The following is a 20,018-nucleotide window of genomic DNA, read 5'->3' on the forward strand; positions in this document are numbered from 1 at the left end:
CTCCATACTATTTACTTAGCAGGTTCAGGAAAACTACAAGAAAACAAGAGTTAAAAAGTTGGAGACTGATACTTAATTTGCAGTTCATTGCAACCAATTGTCCATTAGCCTTAGAGCTGAGTGGCAGACAGCCACAGGTGTACCTTGTAAAGCTGATTTTCTAGCAAATGAACCCTCTCCTAGTTTCAGTACTAAAGTTTGTTCAGTTAGTCTTCATATAGAGGAATGGCTAAAATATCCTTAGTTACAGTGTGCTATTTCTACTAGAGAGGAATAGAAGGTATTTTTCTATGTGATACTCTGTAGATATAAGGTTTTATATATATACTCGTAGGTATAAGGTTTTGTGCTTACATTTCTTTTTGTAACAGGAAAATGCAGACAATATTTTTAAAGAGTATTGTTAAAAGGGATAATGTTCTTTAATAATTGCTTATGTTTAAAGGCTTTCATGTACTGAGAGAACGTAATTAAATCTAACTGCAGTGTTTTTACTTTTTTTTTTTTAATTAGTTTTAAAGGTATTCTTTATTTCTAATATAGGAAGTAAAGGAGTTTCTTAGCATTTGCTTTTAGGAACAAATCTTTCAAATCAACCGTAATAATAATAAAAAGCAGTCTCTCTCTTTCTTTCTTTTTTTTATCCTCCTTCTTCAAAAAACATGCTGCATTTCTTACTGTTGTTATTTTTTTAAACTATTTCTGTGACCAACGATGTATTCATTATGGTAAGTATTGTTACTTGCAGAATTAGCAGCAGAAAAATAAACTTAGGGATCTTGTCTATCTGTCTATGAAACTCAACTTCTGGTGTGCAGAAAGCTTGTAGTAGACCAATTTTTGTGAAGTATTTATGCTTGTAGGCAATCTGGATTCTTAAATATTTGCATGTGACTTTCCTTTTTTCACCACAAGATTATACAAGTGGTAACTCTTGTGTTAACTGTTGTGAAGCATGTTTTTTTTCTATAAGCATTGTACATAACCTTTTTGCAAGAAATGGTACAATGTGTTAATAGTGCTGATGAGTTCAAAGTGATAGAGTGGTGGAAAGGTAGGTATGTAGCTGTAATATTAGATATAAAATAAGAACTAAAATCTGATTTTAGGGAGCTTCAGCTAGACTTACCTGGTGCTATTTTTATCTTTTATAATGCATCTCTAATAATGATCTAAATGTCATAGCTAACTTCCAATAGCATTGCTTGTTTCCCTCTTGTTTCTTTACACTTACAAAGTTTAAGAAACCTGTTGTAGAGCTCTGTTGGAGTCTAGCAACATTCTGGTGGATGGTGTCTCATGGTGCTGCTGATTCAGCAGATTATCTTTTTTGGAAGAGGAACTGTGTGGGAAGTCCACAGTGGGATAGTGTCAGAGGAAAACTCCCAACTACTCGGTTCAGAGGAGGTTGCAAACTGCAGGATAATGACAGAAATCTTGTTGAAACAAGGTTTTTATCCCTTCAAAATGCAACTCCCATGGTTTGGTAATGCACATGTGCATATCTGATCAGAAATATCATATTTAGAAAGATAATAAAACTGCAAATAGAACCGAAACACTTCTGTAGGGCATGTTTTTTGGGCCATTTTTTGTGTGGTAGTGTGACAGCTGTAGTTGTAGTTAATTGTTAACTAAGAACCTATGTTGTTTTTTTTCTTTTCTTTTTTTTGTGGGCTTGTTGAAACTCTTATGCTCGTTCTTCCTGCTATCCCCCAATCCAGTACCCACGAAGAGTAAACTCAGAAAGGCAGACTAATATTTTCCTGAAAGCTAACTTCATTTAAACCTTAGCTTCTGAAACCTGTTGCAAGATGATATCAAGTATGCTGCAGCCTTGGAGTACTCAAAATGACCTGTATAGCTGTGGCTGCAAGGTTTGACTGAGAGGCTTCTGAATGAAAGCAAGAACTACTAATGTCTAAAGCTGTTGGAAGTACCCTGGGTAGAGAGCTGGACAGTTGCTGTTAGACACAAGCAAAAACCCATGGTATCAGGAAGGAAGTATGTGACCAAAATATGACCAAAAATAATCGTTATGAAAGTTGTGTGGGTTTTTGCTGCTGTTTTGCTCTTCTAATGAGAACTTCTATATTTAAAAAAAACATATATATCTAATTTGGGATGAACTGGGCTGAGTAACTGTTGCTTACAGCTTACTTTAAGAAGATAGTAAACTGCTAGGTTGGAGAGAGAAGTTTTGTTTTATTATTTTTTTTCACCCCTTCCTCTCTGGTATGGCTATTGTATTTAAGAATAAGCAGTGAAATTTCAAAAAAATATTTCTTTTTTTTTTTTCCTCCGCTTTGTCCAGATCTCTATCACTTCTAGTTCCCTGGACAACTAAACAATGTGGTCGAAGGTTCCTGTCTAGTCTGTGTATGAACCAAGGATTTTCAAATCACTTAATACCAAGGCTCCAAGATACCTGCTCAAAGAAAAAATTCTTACAAAAAAGTTGTCCATGGTGATGTACCTGACTGTTTTGTTTTGTCCCTGTTCTTTCCAGATACTTTGTAAGAGGGGGGAATTTATAATGTCTTCAGAGCATGGCACTAACAAACGACATCATAACCCAGTGGACAGTATATGCAGAAAGATCAAATCTATCCAAATGATGGACCAAGTCTCTAATCCCACTTTACAGATACCAAAATTTCAGTCACGGAACTTTGACAGTCCACAATGCAATATCAGAAAAAATCTAGAAGAAATACTTAAGAAAAGAACATTTAGAAGTCGTGATAGTACTAGTCCATGCTTCATCAGTCCCAGCAGTGAAAGTGTTTTCTCTGCAGACTTGCAGTTGCTGTCTCCTTGTTTTGGGGAGATCTCTGACAGCTGCTCTGCAAATACTACATATTCAGTCATTAAAAGTGAAGAGAGGACCAGCAACCCATGGATGCCAATATGCTCCATGAAGAACAGTTCTCCATCCTACTTCATACCCAGAGAAGATAATGCCCAGAACCAATGGTGTGCTTTAGCAAGTACTGAGTCTAAAGATGCACGTCATGAAAACAAATACCTTACGTCAAGTCCACACTTACAGTTCTTCACATCTGATAAAAAGTCAGAAAGTGCTGTGATCCAGTCTTCTGCACCACAGAGATTATCTCTGAATGAAGGAGGTAAAAATTCTTGAAACAAATACCTTTTAATCCAAAAGCCTAAACGTATGAATATTAAGCCTACATAGATGAATTTCTTTACCCCTTAACCTAGTAAAAATGTTTTAGAATCACTCCAACATAATAAGATTACAAATAGAACTAAGCAGAATCGCAGAATCTTAATTTTCCTCTAAAGAATATTGATCTAAATGTAAGAAGTGAGGAAGTAAGAAGGCTTTCTTTTTTTATTTTTTTTTGAACAACAACAAAAAACTTCAAATTTACTGATTCTCTTCTTGGGGAGAGGTGTGTTTGGGTATCAGTGTAGTCTTCTTTTAATGTAAAAAGATATTATTTCAGATTAATTTTTTTTTTGTGTGCTTTAATGTAATTTGGCTATGATAATTTTTCCACAAAAAATCTTATTCTGGTTGTGGAGGAGATGAAAACACATTATGTAGCTTTTATCTCATGCAGAAGAAAAGCCAGAGCTCCCAAATGTGTGCATCATGATGTTATGTTATGATGTTCATGCTATCACAAAAGTAACACTGCAGTTAGAAGCTATGGTGCATGACAATAACTATGAGCGTATAAAGATGGATGATAACAAACTTATCTTTTATAGGATGGAAGCAGTCACTGGGCTGCAAAACCGACAACATGTATGATGTGAGCTTGATCTGTGAAGAAGACTTGCTCACCACTATTTTCTGTGCATGCGACATAGAGCATACAGGTTTGTCAGTGGCTGTTGCTCTTCTGTAGTCTTCCCTAAAAAAAACTTCAAAGCTGCTATGTTACATGTCGAGACATGGTAACCTCTAGTATGTTTAGACTGCCTAGCTACCTTAGCTAGGTGGCTGTATGCATGGCAGATGCAGAACAAATCCCTGTGCCTCTTTCGCATGTTACCTCTCTCTTGCCTTCTCACCCACAAGTTAATCTTTGCAGTATTTTAGTGCAGAAGAAGTAGAGGGGCAACATATTTCTACCAATCAAATGAATTGGAAATGACTGCTAATTTCTTTTAGTTTGTTTCCTATTAGAAAAAGAAATTTAGGAAACTTCAGACTGAAAGGCTATTCTTCCAAGTTCTACTTCAAATATGACCAGAAGTGGTAAATAAAGGAGTCTAGCAGGGTAAAATAATGTCAGTCACTGGGTCTACTCAATTTGATGAGATACCATCTGAATGTAGTAACACAGCAAATAAGGTGAATCTGTTCTTTCTAAACCGAAGTCCACAGAACTAGTAACTCAGCTTTCACGCTTCTATATTAGGAGATGAAGGAAAAAAAAAGCGTGAACTACTTCTTACCGCATCACACTAGAACTGCAATGATCAAACTGCTTGCCTACAACAACTGAATGTGCACCAGTGCAGATCAGTAGGAGGCCCTTTGACAGCTCTTTACAGTGTCCTAATAGACTTCGGAATATGGTACATGGTCACCTATATTTATTTTAGGAAAAGTAGCAGTTTCCAAGATAGTTGACTACCTGAGGCACACAACAAGTCGTGGATCAGAAGACAGTGGTCTTGAAGAGCTGTGTAACATGCTTGATCCAGAGCAGAAGGACATCTCCATGGACCTTGAAACATATCATGCCATCATGAAGGAGTGGATTGAAGACTGCAAGAGGAAATGGTAATCGTTTTTTATCAATTTATCTCATAGAAGCTTCTGTGGAAACAGGAAAGTAGAAAGTTTTCCCGTGGCTTGTGTGTTCTGTACCTTGGAATTAGGGCATTGTGATCACAGGGTGGTTTTAGAATGAAAGGTTTCAAATATTACAAAGTTGGTAAGTGATTTTTTTTTTTTTTTTTTTTTTAATACTCTTGTATGTGATTTTTAATGCTTTCTCTTTCAGGGAAGATGGTACAACTGAGGAACCAACAGCAAGCATAGAAGACCTGGAATTTAAAGTACATAAAAACACGTTTGAAGGTGCAGACCATTTTATTCTGATTTTTATTCAGGAAACACTGCTTTCTTACTCCATAACCAAAACCAAATCTCTTTCAGTAAAAAGGACACCTGTCCGGATGAATGTTACATCAGGAAGCTTGGAAGCCTTTGGGGGTGATGTGTCTAAAGGAGACATGTAAGTTCATTTAAGCAATTCTTTCTGAGAATTTAGTACTCCTGCCTTTGGATTACCCAAGAAATTCCAAGAGCCACTAAAGCTGATGGAAGCTCTGCCAAGACAGTTTTCTGAAGCTAACACTGACCTCAGTCTGTGCAGAGTTTTGATGCTTTCACATTCTTCCATATAGATTCTGCTCAAACTGAAAAACATTCTAGTAATTTTCCCTACTGGTTTCTTAGTCCTTTTGTGTTCATTTACCATGTGAATTCTCTGTGGTTGGAGTTTTACTGGGAGATGAAGATATGTTTTTTCTTTTTTCTTTATAAGCTGTACCTCCTAAGTTAGCATAACACTTCTAAGTTCTTAAGTGTTTGACAATAGAAGATATTTTCTCTTGAAAAATCTGATCCTTAGTTTTGCTTAGGTCATTTTTTAGTAATCATGACTCAGATTTGAATTTTGTTATTAAATGCTTTGCTATTAAGCACTAAGTTTCAAATATACATATATTTTCATTTTATGCATAGTCAAAATATTCAGATATACCTTCTGACACTTTCCTCTCATTCCTCAGAACCTCAAAAAGGTGATCCCTGTTAAAGTTTCAGTTGAAAGTGTAGGTGCGTGGTAGCTTAGGAGAAGTGAAAGGATCCAGAACTTAAGGAGTAAGTTAGAAGTATTAGCAATCACCTAAGAGGTGATTAGAAAAGGCTTAATTAAGATGCTGTCCTGCAGGCATGCAGAGGTGGCACTTGTCTGGTGGCATACTTCCATTGCAGGGAGGGGAAAAAAAACAAAACAATGATTAAAGACAAAACATTTCCTGGTGTTCATAGAATTGCAGAACTTATATTTTCGTTTAGAGCAAATGACTGTACAATGCAAAACTCCTGTGTGAGCTCTCCTCTTGCTTCTCTTATTGCTGTAGCACAATGTCCGGATTAAAAAAAAAAGTCTAAGTTAGAGACAGTGACCTATCTTGATCTTCCCTGGTTTGTTACTGAAACAGGGAGACTTCAGACTTGATAACCTGTGTCGCAGACCTGCAGTACAACAACCAGAAGCTTCAGGAAGAGAACAACAAGCTGAGGCTTACACTGGAAGCTGTGGATGAGACCAACAATAAGTTATTGGCAGATAATGAGAATTTACATCAACAAATAAAAAGGTAGGAGACCTGGGCTACTGTGTAATGGCTGTGGGTGGACATATCTTCTACCAAGTGGTCTAGCCTTGCTTTATGCTTGTGGCCTCATTCATGCTTTATGCTAGCAACTTTCTTGACTTAATGCTGTGTCTGTAATATTTAACCCTCTTGCCCAATTGTTCTGCTCTGTACCTCCTGGTTCTTATAAAAACAGTCATTCATCTCATAGCCTGGTTCCTGCTTTGCATGTGTTATAGGCAAACGTTTAGGGTGAAGCAAAATCGTTGTGGGGTGGGTGGATGAAAAAGGGCTAATATTACCAAGGGAATAGCCCAGCACTGCAAGGTTTCCAGTCTTAGACCACTCTGCCAACCAGAGAGGAAATGAGTGTGTAAGAGCTATTTTGATAGTCCCTTGAGGAGCTAGAGTGAGTTGTCTCACTAGATCAGTATTGCTGCATCTGGGGGAACCATCAGTGCTGTGAACATAGGCCTATTTATACAGTGAGTTCATAATGTTCATCTCACCTAGCTAATTCAAATGTGACATAGTTACATCAACTGCCAAACCATTCCCAGAGTCTTTGGGGAGATTAAGACAACAGTCCTGCAGCATAGCTGGTGTGGGACATGTACCCTTATACCAGACCACATGCTCCATGGTGTGCTGTACAGCCCATGGCTAGCCAGAAACAGGGCCTTGCCACACGGGTTAAATATACATAGATTGCGATATCTGATCAGGAAAACAATGATGCAGAGCTTATGCTTGAAAACTGAACTGAAATGGCTTCCCTAACTGCTAACAATGAAGTACTGTAAAGATGATTTATGTGCTCAAGTTAATCAGATATATGACTGTAGCAAGCTAGGTGGTTAGGTGGATACAAACAAAACCATGTTATCTTTGGTGCTATGCTTGCCTGGGTTTTCATCCCTTAATCTGAGTGTGGAAGGGGACTGATGAAATAGTGAATCTGTAAGCCTTTAATTAACAGCACAGCCCATCATTTTTAAGTATCTTTGCCAAAGAGTAAGTCCCTGATGGCTTCTAAAAATGCTGTGTTCTTGGTGTTTCAAGCCTGATCAACAGCAACATGCTGTAGTTTAATTAGGTTTATTTCTCTACATGCAGCATCCAGCATTCTGTGCTAAAAGCCAAATCACTGGAAGAAGAACTAGAAGAAGCAAAAAACAACCTGAACCTGTTGGAAGAGAAGAGACAGCAGATTTTCTGTCAGAATAAACAGCTAGTAGGTGTTCTTACTTCTTAGCTTATGTTGAATAAGTTCTCATGCTTTGCTGTAGCAGTGGCATGACCACTCAGACCATAAAAAATCAGCAGTATGACCACGTCTGTACTCATAGGTACTGGGGCTTGAAACATGATTTATTAGTGTTAGGAAAGTATCGTGAAGTTTTCGTATGGAACTATTGTCTATTACAATGAAGAAAACAACTAAAAGGGCCAGTCTACCATGGAAACTGATCTTGCTTTTCGTTATGACAACAGCTCTCACACCACCATCATTGAGCTTTGTCTGATTTGAAGTTGGTAGTGTTCTGTCAGAAATTCAAGTGCTGCACATGACTGCTTTTTTAGAACCAGCAGGACAGAAAGCTTGGTTTAGATACCTGCACAAAGAAGTTGTTTTCCAAAACCTCCCTAGGCTTACTGGAGTTATCCACATGGGCTGGCAGAAGTGACAAGGCTGTTCTAGGCTGACAGCCAGAAGCCATGCAGCATGCTTGGCATCTCTCCTTTGAGGCATGAGGTGCCTACACAAGGGTATCTGAATTGTACCTCAGGTGTAGTAAAGGAGTAGTAAAGCCAATGTGACTGTAAGATTCATAAAGCAGCATGGTAACAATGCTGCTGCTGTAGCAGGTGCTGTCAGATGTGAGAGCATATGCTGTCTGGAAAACATATGTTTGTGTTGCTGCTATGTGTGCTGTTCATGCTACAGTGGTATCTCTGTGTCTTGCTGTGTGGGCATAGGCTGTAAATGGGTGTTCCATGACTTGGTGTGCTGCCGATGTGGAGTATTTAGAAACCAGGAAAGCCTTTCATGCAGAGCAAGAACATAAGATTTGATGCTATTTTTGATCTATTGTGCATACGTTTTTGATTGTTTTGATTTAATTTTGGGTTATACACCTAATTCCCCTTTTGTGAAGGAGATGGGCGGGAGAAATATTATGAGGAGTCTTGTAGTTCTGCTTACAAGTAACATAGTAACTGTTCCCTGAGCTGTGGAGGCACTGAATGGGATACTACTACTGTTCTTCCTTTGCAGTGGTGGTGGGCAGTACAAAGTACAGCGTGGCGCACAAGCTTTTCAGACTTACCTGAACTTGCACGTAATTAGCCTTGCTTACTCTGAGTCCGAATACATCCTTCCTATTGTCTAGTGGTCTGAGTTTTATTCTAATATGAAATATTGGGGTCAAGCCCTGAATTTTGGAAGTGTAGTATCAGTGAGAGCTCATGAACTGTACTGGTTTCAAAACTCCCCATTCCGCTTCACTCTCTGAAGCAAAGGAATGCAGCACAACAGCTTTGTACTGGGCCTTGTGTGTTTGTGCTCTGCTTTTTGTCTGTTTGGCTTTGAATGTTGAATCTGATGTGCTAAAAATGACTACTGTCTCTTTTTGTCTGTTTGTTTTCCATTAACAAACCTCATTAGGAAAAAGAAAATCAGTCTCTCATCATCAAAATGGCTTCTCTTCAGGAAGAGGTAAAATAAATCATGGCTTTGCAAGTACATCTTCTTGTTGAGCTAAAAGCTTACCACTAAGAAATGAAGTGTTCCTCTGACTTTGAAGCCTGATATGCTTGTTAGGTTATCAAAATATCTGATGTTCAACAAGAATGGCTTACCATAATACACTCTATCTTGAAGTTGCACTGTGCTTTTAGACTTTCCATTTGCTGGGCAAGCAAGGATATTAGGCTGAGGAAGTGTAGGGGACAGGATTAAAGCAGCTTTTAGTTTTCCCTCTTTCAAAGCTAGATAGATTAAACTCTTAACTATTTTTAGTTAACACAACTATGAATACAATAACTCTATAATGTTTCAATCTCTAGCTAACCCTTTCTCACTTGATACTCACTTCTGTTTCCCTCCGGTAAGATCCAAAGGAGATGTTCTGCATTTCTAAAGAAATGCAGTGGCCGGGGGGCTCCAATCAGAGAGAGACCCATTATTGGCCAAGGACCTACAGCAGGCTAACAGAGCTCTCTAAGCTTTCTGTTTGTTTGTGGCCCTTTTCAGGGGGAGCTGTTTGGTTTTACTTTCTCTTATTTATTTCAGTGAAGTAAGTATTCTATAAAGCAGTTATCATCAGATAATAAAATGTTTTAATACTAGCTTACAGCCTGCACTTTTACAGTATTTAAGATGAGAGTAGAGAAACAGATTAAATCATAAGAAGCAATGAAAAGAATCTTCTCAGGGATTCAGGAATCTATTGTCATATAACAATGTAGGAGCCATTGTTTGTTGCATGCTTACCATGTTTAGAATATTAGTCTTTCCCAAATACAACTATCTCAATAGCTATTGATTGACAGCCTAGTTCCAAAAACTAATATTCAAGTGGTGGGCCTGAAAGCTTTTCTTTTGCTTTGCAGTTCTACTAGTGCTTTAAATCAAGTTCTGAGATTCTTCACTTTCAGTTCAAACAGTGTTCTGGAGAAATGGAAAGAAATGGAGGAGAGACTGTTTAGGTGGGGCAGACTTAGGTCACCTGGATGAGAAAAGGAATCCTTAGAAATGTATTGGAGATGCTAGTGTTACCAAATTGTATCCTTACAATTTCACCTTTCAACCAAAAGCTTGTCTACAGTGCAGGCATGCTTTAAGATAGAGCTCATGTTATTCTAAAAAAAATATATATATATATATATATATATATTTATTTTTTTCCTTGGACTTGAGCTTTAATTCTTGTTCTTCTGTGATCTGCGTTTTCATAATCTGAGTAAGTCCTATTGTCCAACATGTTTGCAGCATGAAACCTTTATTTTGAAAGGTATAGAAACATGAGGGAAAGTAGGACAAGAAGGCTTTTATGTGAGTAAATGTCATCACTGCTTTAGAGTAGGCAGTATCTTGGGGGTGGAGATGTCATTATTCCTAGTTTCATCAAGGAGAAGCTGTCAATCGATTCAGCTGTGCCTAAACATTCTGTATGTTGTTCAGAATATTAGGAGTAGCATGGACGCTGATGGACTTCAAAAGAAGATTTTGGAGCTGTCTAAAAACGCAGCGGAGCTTCAAGTAAGCACTCTAACTCCAGGAGATGTGGACAGGCTATAGCTTACTCAGGTTTAGTGGGGGAAATTTCTTCCACTGGAAGGTAGGCAATGCTGAACCAATCTGTGCTAAAGAACTGTAGTGCAGTCATAGCTGGGCCAGTATGACAGCTTTGATAGAGAAAGTTGCAACCTGGAGATTAAAAACTGGGCCAATATAGGCAATCCACATTTTTCATTCTTCCCTCAAAGTTAAGCATTTAGGAAACCCTTTCCCCACTGAGGAGATATATTAGGAAACTGTACTTTGGCTGATGTTGCTGTAACTATTGGCCTGGGCAGATGAGGGGAAAAGATGTGACTGATAGCTTAGGATGTTTTTACTTTTAACTGGGTGCAAGGTTTGAACTCTGAAACACTCCATGCAAAGTGTTCAAAAGAAGAATCTGATTTTTCTACACAGTATATTAATGTCATTTTTTTATTTCCAAGTACGAGATAGCAATAAAATTGTATTATACTGCATGCTGATAACTACTTGTTGTTCTCTTTGTTCTTCAGATTCAAGCACATATCTATGAGAGCACCATGGTGAATAAAGAGGCTAGCTTAATACAGGTTAGTTGCTTTTACTTCATTGCTGTCGTTACTTTCATGACTGAAAAATGTGGAGTATGTGGTGCTTTTATTTCTAATGTTCTCACATAACAGAACCTGATCCTATAAATGTTTTCAAAGTAGGCGAGATCTGCTTTAGGACCTGGTTATGAGTCAGCATAATTAACGGCTTCTAGAACTTGCTTTTGTTTTGAAAAAATAAAATAAAAATTCAGAACCCTTAAAAACAGATCAAACTTTAAAACCTCAGAAAAATGTACAAAAACTTCTGAAGACTACTTCCTTCACCAAATGGTAAAAGAATCTACCTGCAGATGATCCTTTCCCCTCATGTATTTCACTTAAATTACTACATTTTTGTGTCAAAGTAAAAATGGTGATCCTGAACCCAATGGAAAAGCAAATCTGTTCTCAGTATTGACGTGTGTACTCTTCAGGCCTAGATAACTACACTTCTGATGCTTTTTAAACTTGTATTTTGTACTAAAATACAAGAACACAAGACCACATAAGGGTTTTGGCAGTTTTGGACTCATGAACTGTGCAAACAGCCTTCTAGATTAATGAAGCTTCCATTTAGTAGAAGATGGCTTGTCAGCTGACAAAATATTTGACTGTCAGGCTTTCTGCAAAAATGAGTGCAGTTTGAAACTTAAATAGTGACAAAACAGAAAAACTTGCATGTGATCCAGACGATAATTTTATAGCTGATAAATTAGTCTTTTTTTTTTCCTTCCAGAAGCAGATTAATAGCTTTTATTTCCTCCTCCTTGAATGATTATGACATTTTGTGGCCCCTGTAGAATGCTGTTTTCCAATGCCTATTTAGTCTATTGACTGGAAGGGAATTTTTAATGCAGTCTACTGAAGTGCATGTTCTTGTAGGTCAAGGTGACTGGCTTGCATAATCTTGAAGAAACTAGTGTGGAAAACTTCATTTTGATTGTTTGCGTTAGGATCAGTGGGACTAGTGTTTACTTGTAAGCTTTAAATAAATAAATTCTCATAGCTCTTCATCCAAAGAGACTAGATAGGATTGATAGCCACCAAAAACTAATGCAGCAACATTTCTGGTTTTGGCCCGGGACTGCAGAAGGTATGTAAAGACGGAAAATGCTTAATAAAGACAAAGGAAAAAATGAAGTTTGTGTTAGATGCTTGACCTGTGGTACTGAAGTCTTTGCCAGGACTGGAAACTTGACTCTAACTTCATTTTTTCCTCTATATCCACTTAGTTTTCTGTCTGTTTCATCTCTTTCAAAAGTCTTAAATCTTTTTAAAGAGGAAGATTAGAAGGGGTGAGAAGATAAAGCTCGGTGGTCTTGTGAGGATCCAGGAGTTGGTCTTGATGATCCTTGAGGGTCCCTTCCAACTCAGCCTCTTCTGTGATTCTGTTAAGTTGGTATTTTCTCTAAGAAATGCTCTGCTTGTCTGATTAACAAATTCTATTGTAATAGAATAACATGACTGAAGCCCATTGCTAGTTCATGAAGCTAAGAAAGCTACTATTACCAATTTGTCTTGCCATGAGGTTGATATGTTCTCTATCAGCCCTTTCACTAGGTATAGTTTAATCTGATGTTCTACTCTCTACGCCCTTAATCATACAAGCTAACGAGAGTAAACTTGGAGAATACTGCAACTAGTTTTAGGATTAAAACTCATGCCAGGCATTTTACAGTTCAGGTTTTCAACTAAAAGTAGAGTTTCTGTCTAGCCTGCTACAGCCAGTACAGAAACAAGATGGGGGGACTGGGGGGGGGGAGGGGGTGGAGAACAACAACAACAAAAAAAACACTAAATAAACTGAAATGCAGCACCTAGGAGTTTTCCTTTCCCTTAAATTCTGTAAAAAAAGGTCTTCTGAGTGCTTTCTGCTAGACAGCATGTGAAGCAAATTTTTTTCAGCCTGCTGCAGTTGTATAGGATTGAGTATAGTATTATGGCAGTTGCAAAGCATCTCAGTCACAAATATTACAAATGCAATTCAATGTGTTAGTATTCAGGTTGTATGCTTTAAAGTTTCTTTTCTCCACAATCTTTGCAGAAGGAGCAGGACATCAAAGAACTGAAATTAACCATTGTGGAGTGTTCCTCAATAATAGAGGTATGGGAATGGTCTTATTTTTTGACTGCCCAGGCAGCGGGTATATGCATATTCTGTACTTATTCTGCAGAACTGACTAACTCTCTAACTAGATGTGATATATTTTAGACTCTGAGGGCAGAAAAAAATAACTTACTGGAGAATATGCGACACATGCAGCAGGAGTTGATCTCGTGAGTATTGTGAGCATGTTCCAGGAAACATAGTTCATTTAAAAAGTAAAAAGGACTGACTTTATTTTTTCCTGCTTTCTTCAGAAATGGTTTAAGCTTCCCAGTGATGTATAAATTTAATGGCAGTGTTCCTGAAGGAATGAATTCGCTTCACTGTGAACTGGAACTTGCTCAGTCTTCTGAGGTACGAATCAAAAATCCTATTGATTGTTATTCTAGTTGTCTTGCATCTGTAAATGAAAAACAAAGATTTTTCCCTGCAGATTGTTAGATAATCCCAGTGTTAGGATTCATTAGTCCTAGCATGCAAGCACATAACATGAGGCTTACAGTGTTGTTCCATGTGTACTGGAGAAAGTCCAGATAAAAACAAAGCAAGAACTTGCAGATCTAAATCTGAAAGAGCTAGGGTCAATTATTTAGATGAACAAAAGATGGCAGAAGAACAGAGAGGGGATAAATCTACAAATATGCAAGAGTCTATTATTACACTGAAAAAGATAATGGTCTGTTTCTTGTACTGCATACAATGGACACAAAAAATGGCTTTCAATTGCAGAAGGAGAGACTTTTTTCCTTGAAATCTATTGTGGCAAAAAACAAAATAAGCACTGAGTAAACATCTGAGAAAGTTGTAGAGCCTTCATCTTATTTATTATTTAGAAACTCTGACAAACATCTATTTACAGGTACCATTCCCTTGTCCCCCAACAAGAACAATGGGCCTTAATCTCTGTCTGTGCTTTTTTTTTTTTTTTTTGAGGTCTTTTGGTAGTTACTTAAAAGAGAGCAGGAGAGGCATTCTTCATAAAAGCCTGGCACAGGCTGATGGAATCTTAATGCTGCAGTTAAGCCTGTTGGTTTGGAGTTGTAGCGTCCCATGTCCTCTGCAGTTCCTAGATAGTAACTATACATTTGGTCAGAAACAATTCACGTGATGCTGGAAGTTTGGTCTCCCCTGCAGATGCAAATTGTTCAGCAGAACTGATCAAAAATAAAATCACTGCAACAGCACGCTTTTTTTTTCTTCTTCTTAGATTTCCTCATACTGCTATATACTTTTGTGTTTGGTGCGTTTGCAAAGAGGTAGCATCTGAAGAAGAAAATCCTTGGTGGGACTGAAAATGCAGGCCCAGAAATGAAAGGTCTATCTTGTGAGGCAGATTCTGTTTCAAAATTAATGTATTGTCACCTATTACAGCTGCAGTGAGTCACTGTGTCTACCTCTCAAATACTGTAGGGAGACACAATTCCACTAAATCACTTGTAAAGCCAAGTTAGTGCTCTGTTTATTCTTCCCTTAGTAAAGCCTACTCCAAATAAGGATACCTAATTTTTGACTTCCTCTTGCCTACTTCTGACGTGAAAATTTGCATTGGATCACTCAGGAACTTGGCTTGCCTTTAAATATATATATATGTATATATATCTCCATGACAAGATGGTTTTGAAAAGCTCTTACAAGCTAAAGGTTTCAGTAGCTCTGACCTTCTGGTAAATACAATGCAGGGATATTTTGGAAAAGTCTAAATGTCACTGATACCAGTCTGTAATAAGATGTCAAAATAAGCTAGCTGTCTCTTCTCTCTCTTGAAAGATTACCAAGGCTGAATGGATGTCCCTGGATGAAACACTGGACCGTGAAGTACTGTTCTTACTTCAGGGACCTGAATATGCGGGAGAAAAATTTAAGGCTGTTATGCAAAACCTGGTCAGTGGCATAGCTTATGTGAATAATGATGTAGTCTGTCAGCTTTTTAATTAGGGCCTCCCCAAACATTAATAATTGGCTCATGTTTACTCTTTTTTTGGGGGGGGGGAAAGAACAGCTTCTTAGGTGGTGGAGGTGGGGCATATTTACCCTAACAGTATCAGTTGGCATCCCATCTACCACTGTGTATCAGATAGTGCTGCCCAGAATTACCTATTTCAGATTAGTGTTAGAAATGCCAGAGTTTGATTTTTAATTTTAATTTAATTTTATCTTATTTTGCAGCAAGAGGAAACCTCTGAAGTGGAGGAACTTGTAATGACATCTTTACAATGGATAGAAGATCCTGATGTGAACATGCAGCAGGCCTGGGAAAGAAAACTTGTAGTAAGTAACTCTTTTTCTGAAGCTATTTTCTGACGTACCCACCTAAAGTCTTTGCACAGTCCCAGTATCTTACTGTTGCGTGCTATGTGTGTTACTTGAGGTCATAACAGTCCATTTGTGGGTTAGATATGGCTGTATAGAGAAGTATCTCTTGTTATAATTTTATTTTTTTTGGGGGGAGGGGGGAGATAATAGCTCTTAGCTTAAGTGCTGTGCTTTTCCTGCCTTATCTAGTGCAACCTAGCACTTTGATTAACTTATCGCTTTGATAAAGCTATGCTTGAAGGAAAGGGTAGATGAAGCAAGTAGATTTGAAAAAGAAAATGAGGTCAGATGACAATTAAGCTTTTCTGCCCACTGTGTGAAACTTGTTTCTCAAGCACTAGTTTTTTTTCCCATGTTCTGTTTGACTACTGCAATGGATGGTTTCTCCAATAGGAGGAGCAGGAAGGAAGGGTTTTTAAACAGTTTCTCAAATCAGTCCTATCACTAGGTTTGCCTTTTTTGAAAGACAAAGTGTTTAGCTCTTGCTGGATATGCCTCAAGAATGGTTATTACAAAAATATTTTATACTTCATCTTTCATAATGTATGCTTGTGCTCAAAGTAACTGTGGCAAGAATAACTTCCTCATGTAAGCAGCAGTCTGTGGATACTGCTTAACCGTCTTGCTCTTGTTTGCTCGCTGCACCTCACTCACACTCCCACCATTTTCCATGTAATAGCAGTTTCTCAAATGGTCATCTTACTCATAGCTTTGTCTCTCTATTTTTTTTTTTCCTTTTTTCTGGTTTTAAATCCTGAAAGCTTCCCCTGGGAGAAGGTGCCAGAGTCTCATTTTATTCACCCCAGCATGTCTCTAAGTCAAATCAAGGAAACTGCTGTCTTGTGCACTGTTATAACTTAACTTTTTTTTATATTTAATTAAAGACTTCCTCCTTCAAAACTTCACATCTGAAAGATACTGGTTACCTTATCATTCATGCCAAAGCTGTATTCCTATTAAACAAGTAAAGTTGAATTTTTTTGGTATAAGTGTTGGCTGTGGGAAATCCCATTCTCTCTCCTAGAGTGATGCAATTGGAAACTAAGCTAGCAAAGGTTCAAGAAAGAGAGATATTTTAAAAATAAAAAGTCCTGTGATTCTTGAACATTGGGGTTGGGAATTGTCTTCTTGTTAAGTGTATTGTCTTCATCTACCTGGAAAAAGATGGATGTGGGGGAAATATGTTATAGGGAGTTAAACAACAAGGTAGCTTCTTGTAGTCTTACGGAAAGTTTTTTTGTGGAAATATAAATGAAATCTTGGACTATGCAGTGGAACTTGAAGCCTAACACTTCTTTTTTTTTTCCCCTCACCCTCTATATTCTGTAAAATATATTATGGGCGTGTTTTGCTGGTTCATTTTAAATCATACCCAAAGTAAATTTTAATTGAGCCTGTGTTTTTCTATGTACATACATAAGCATATATGTAGATAGTAGCAGTAAAAACTTTTTGCCCCTTTCCTGCTGGAAGATAACTGTGCTACACTGTACATGTGCCCTGATAAGCCTGTGCCACTTGTGCGTCAAAACTATGGTATTTCTAACAGCAGCTGCTGACTGCCTTGGCTGAGAAACTTATCTTCAGGATGTGGGCATTTGCACGTGGTCACATCCCATGTCATTCCAGTAAATCTATCTAGTGAAGCAGTTGAGGCTCTTTTCTATGGTGTGATACTTGATGTGCTACACTTCTTTTTTTGAAGCTCGTGAACAATATTAAACTCTAATTTACAAAGAAATAACATGTCCTACATCTGTAGGATCATTTCTCCCCTTCAAATTAATATAACATCATAGAAATGGGATCTGTAGTTAAGCATTCTTTATAAGCTGAGGCCTCCATTTTGCACATTCAGTTGAATTATGTCAGAGAAAAAGGGCTATTTTTATTTCACAATACTTTATATTGCAAATCACTGTTCAGAGAAACACAGACGATGCAACATCACTTAAAGTTTCATTTTTTTTGTAAATCATCTTCTCCTTTTTCCTTTTCCAAATCAGAGGTGAAATTGGAAGTCTTTGTCACAGGAGTCATTCCTTGGATAGACTTAACCTACTAGAGACATGACAAAATGAAATGGGAACTTTATTGTGGTGGGTTGTTCCCCCACACACACTTCAGCAGTAATATGCATTCAAATCAGTTCCAATGGACTTAACTGTATGTTGAAGAAGAGGTCATAGAAATTTAGATCATCAGTTCTAGGGATTTCTGCAAGATGGTCATTATTAAAACTTTCCCTTACAAAGTACGTTTTTGTTGTTGGGCATCTTTCTAAAGGAAGTTTTTACAACTTCCTTGTGAACCATGTAATCCTCTGCCACTCTTAGTGTCTGCTTACTATAAGTGCTAGTTAACCATATATTAATTTTGCTATCTGTACACCCTAGATTGGAAACAAAGGCTGAGTGTGGTTTCTGTCTTAGAAGTAACTTTTTTTTTTTTTTTGAAAAAAAAGTAGAAGCTGTTTGCCAAGTTGAACTGGGATACAGAATGCTTCGGATTTCTTGTTTTAAAAAAAAAAAAATTACTGCTCTGAAAGTACTAATGCTTGGCAGGAGCCTAGCCTGTCTGTCCCCGCATCCCATCAGTTCTAGAAGTGATAAAGCACAGGTCTGAAGGTTAGGTTTTGTCAATTCTCCTCTGCATTATTGCTGGCAGTGTTGGGTGATGATACGGTGAAGCAGGGAAATCAGTTCAGTGTGTAATTCAGGGCTCTGGTTTACTCTCTGTCTCTGCTCCTCATCTAACCAGGTGGCAACTCGATTTCAAAATTCCACAGGTTCTCAAGCAAGAGCTAGGGGAAAAAAGACATCTTTGGATACAGAATCTTCACCTCTTGGAAAAATACAAAGAATCTCTAGATAAGGATTTTATTCGAATGGCAAGCAACCTGAGGCGAAACAGGACAGAGCAACTTCACCTAAGGAAAGAGCTCTCTGCCAGGTATCCCTTTAAAGCAGATGTGTTTCATTTGTTTGTTTAAATTGTGGAACAAAACTTACTGAATTCTGAAGGCCACCCCCACCCTTTTTTTTTTTTTCCATGGAGGAAATCTGTTGTTTTAGTGTAATGTTATGCTAAACCCAGATCCGTTCTCCATGTGGGAGTTAAGGCTTGTGTATGAAGTGACATATGAGCTTGGAGATGTCTCTGAAAACACCAGGGAAGACCACAAACTGAACAGTTAAAAGTGGGTAAAGGGGGTAGGAATGCTGCCTATCTAGCAGGTACAACCATTAAATAAACTGCTGATTGTGTGTGAAGCTGAAGATCTGTAAAATACATACATCTGGGTATTGGTGTTTCTAGCATTACTGCAGCTATACTGTTGAGAAACCGAGACAGTGAGTTACCTCATTACATATGAAAATATAACTCTAAATCTGAGTTTATTAGCCCATGGTTCCTGCTGGGAGTTTTGATGTTGCTGTCTTTTGCTGCCATATTTGTAGATGTAAACCCTTGTCCTTCTTCCCTCCCACCTCTCCTAGACATTCAGGAAAGTAGCTAGTCAAGTTAGGGTTTTTGTTTGTTTTTCCAGAACAATTGATCTGAATGTCTTTTTTCAACCTAGACTTACTCATAGTGTCAGCTTTCCACCATCCTACACTAAATTGTAAATTTTTGCATGCTTGCCCTTACTTGGGATCAGGGTGCAAGTAGATTACTAGGGCTTTGCATCCCTGAGAGCTAACACAGAGCAGTCACACTGCTCTTTTACATTACTTATATTCAACTCACATTGTTAATGTAGACCTCCCACCTGCTTTTCCTTCAGTCAGAAAAGAGCTGATAAAAATACTGACAGCTTGGTTTCTTGATTCTCACTGCATTACCACTCTTTGTGGTGATAGCAACAAGGAAAAATAAAAACATATAAGAGTTAGAGAATAAGTGGGCATGGGTTGTTTTGCAGTGAAAAAGAACAGGTTTCTCAAAAGCAATCATGTTTAGCACTGGTCCTGTGGTATGGCATCTGCTCACTGTCAAGTGAAATACCATCTGAATCACTTGGAAACTAATTAGCTGTGTACCTGTAGTCATAACTCCATTTTTTATTTTGCCAGGACAATTGACTCAATATTCAGTTATTTTGACCAAACTGGAAAATTTTTTCACAACTTAGTCAACTAAGCTTTTTATCTGGTGTCTCTAGGTAATCTCCAAGCTTCCACTATGGTACCCAGCTGTCTGGGGATGGCACAGACCTTTCACTGCTTAGCTAGGAAGAAACCAGGGAAAACCTCCATTCCCTTCCTACTTCCAGGGCTGCTGGAGGGAGAAAACTTGTCTGACTACCAGGTTAAATTGTTCTTGCGAAGTGCAAACTCCCTGGTGCTGGATCGTGGGGAGCCAT

The 20,018-nt window shown here is 38.0% G+C and overlaps 1 protein-coding gene across 5 annotated transcripts in view; it reads left to right on the plus strand.

The window, feature by feature from the left end:
• Nucleotides 1–131: 131 nt before the first annotated feature.
• IRAG2 (inositol 1,4,5-triphosphate receptor associated 2) overlaps nt 132–20,018 on the plus strand; it is a 40,996-nt gene continuing 21,109 nt past the window's right edge. For 2 of the 5 annotated variants that reach the window (XM_068655657.1, XM_068655665.1), the window contains exons 1-17: nt 707–728; nt 2,510–3,131; nt 3,742–3,852; nt 4,585–4,765; nt 4,989–5,065; nt 5,144–5,222; nt 6,217–6,375; nt 7,489–7,606; nt 9,041–9,091; nt 10,559–10,636; nt 11,173–11,229; nt 13,277–13,336; nt 13,445–13,509; nt 13,594–13,693; nt 15,107–15,220; nt 15,506–15,607; nt 18,441–18,604. In XM_068655657.1, coding sequence (XP_068511758.1) covers nt 726–728; nt 2,510–3,131; nt 3,742–3,852; nt 4,585–4,765; nt 4,989–5,065; nt 5,144–5,222; nt 6,217–6,375; nt 7,489–7,606; nt 9,041–9,091; nt 10,559–10,636; nt 11,173–11,229; nt 13,277–13,336; nt 13,445–13,509; nt 13,594–13,693; nt 15,107–15,220; nt 15,506–15,607; nt 18,441–18,604 — 2,141 coding nt within the window. In that variant the 5' untranslated portion in view covers nt 707–725. Of the gene's footprint in view, nt 281–481; nt 729–2,509; nt 3,132–3,741; nt 3,853–4,584; nt 4,766–4,988; nt 5,066–5,143; nt 5,223–6,216; nt 6,376–7,488; nt 7,607–9,040; nt 9,092–10,558; nt 10,637–11,172; nt 11,230–13,276; nt 13,337–13,444; nt 13,510–13,593; nt 13,694–15,106; nt 15,221–15,505; nt 15,608–18,440; nt 18,605–20,018 lie in introns of those variants that run through there. The other 3 variants (XM_068655672.1, XR_011088897.1, XM_068655680.1) reach the window with 3 other exon arrangements.

This window comes from Anas acuta, chromosome 1, assembly GCF_963932015.1.
Source record: "Anas acuta chromosome 1, bAnaAcu1.1, whole genome shotgun sequence".
Classification (NCBI taxonomy): Eukaryota; Metazoa; Chordata; class Aves; order Anseriformes; family Anatidae; genus Anas; species Anas acuta.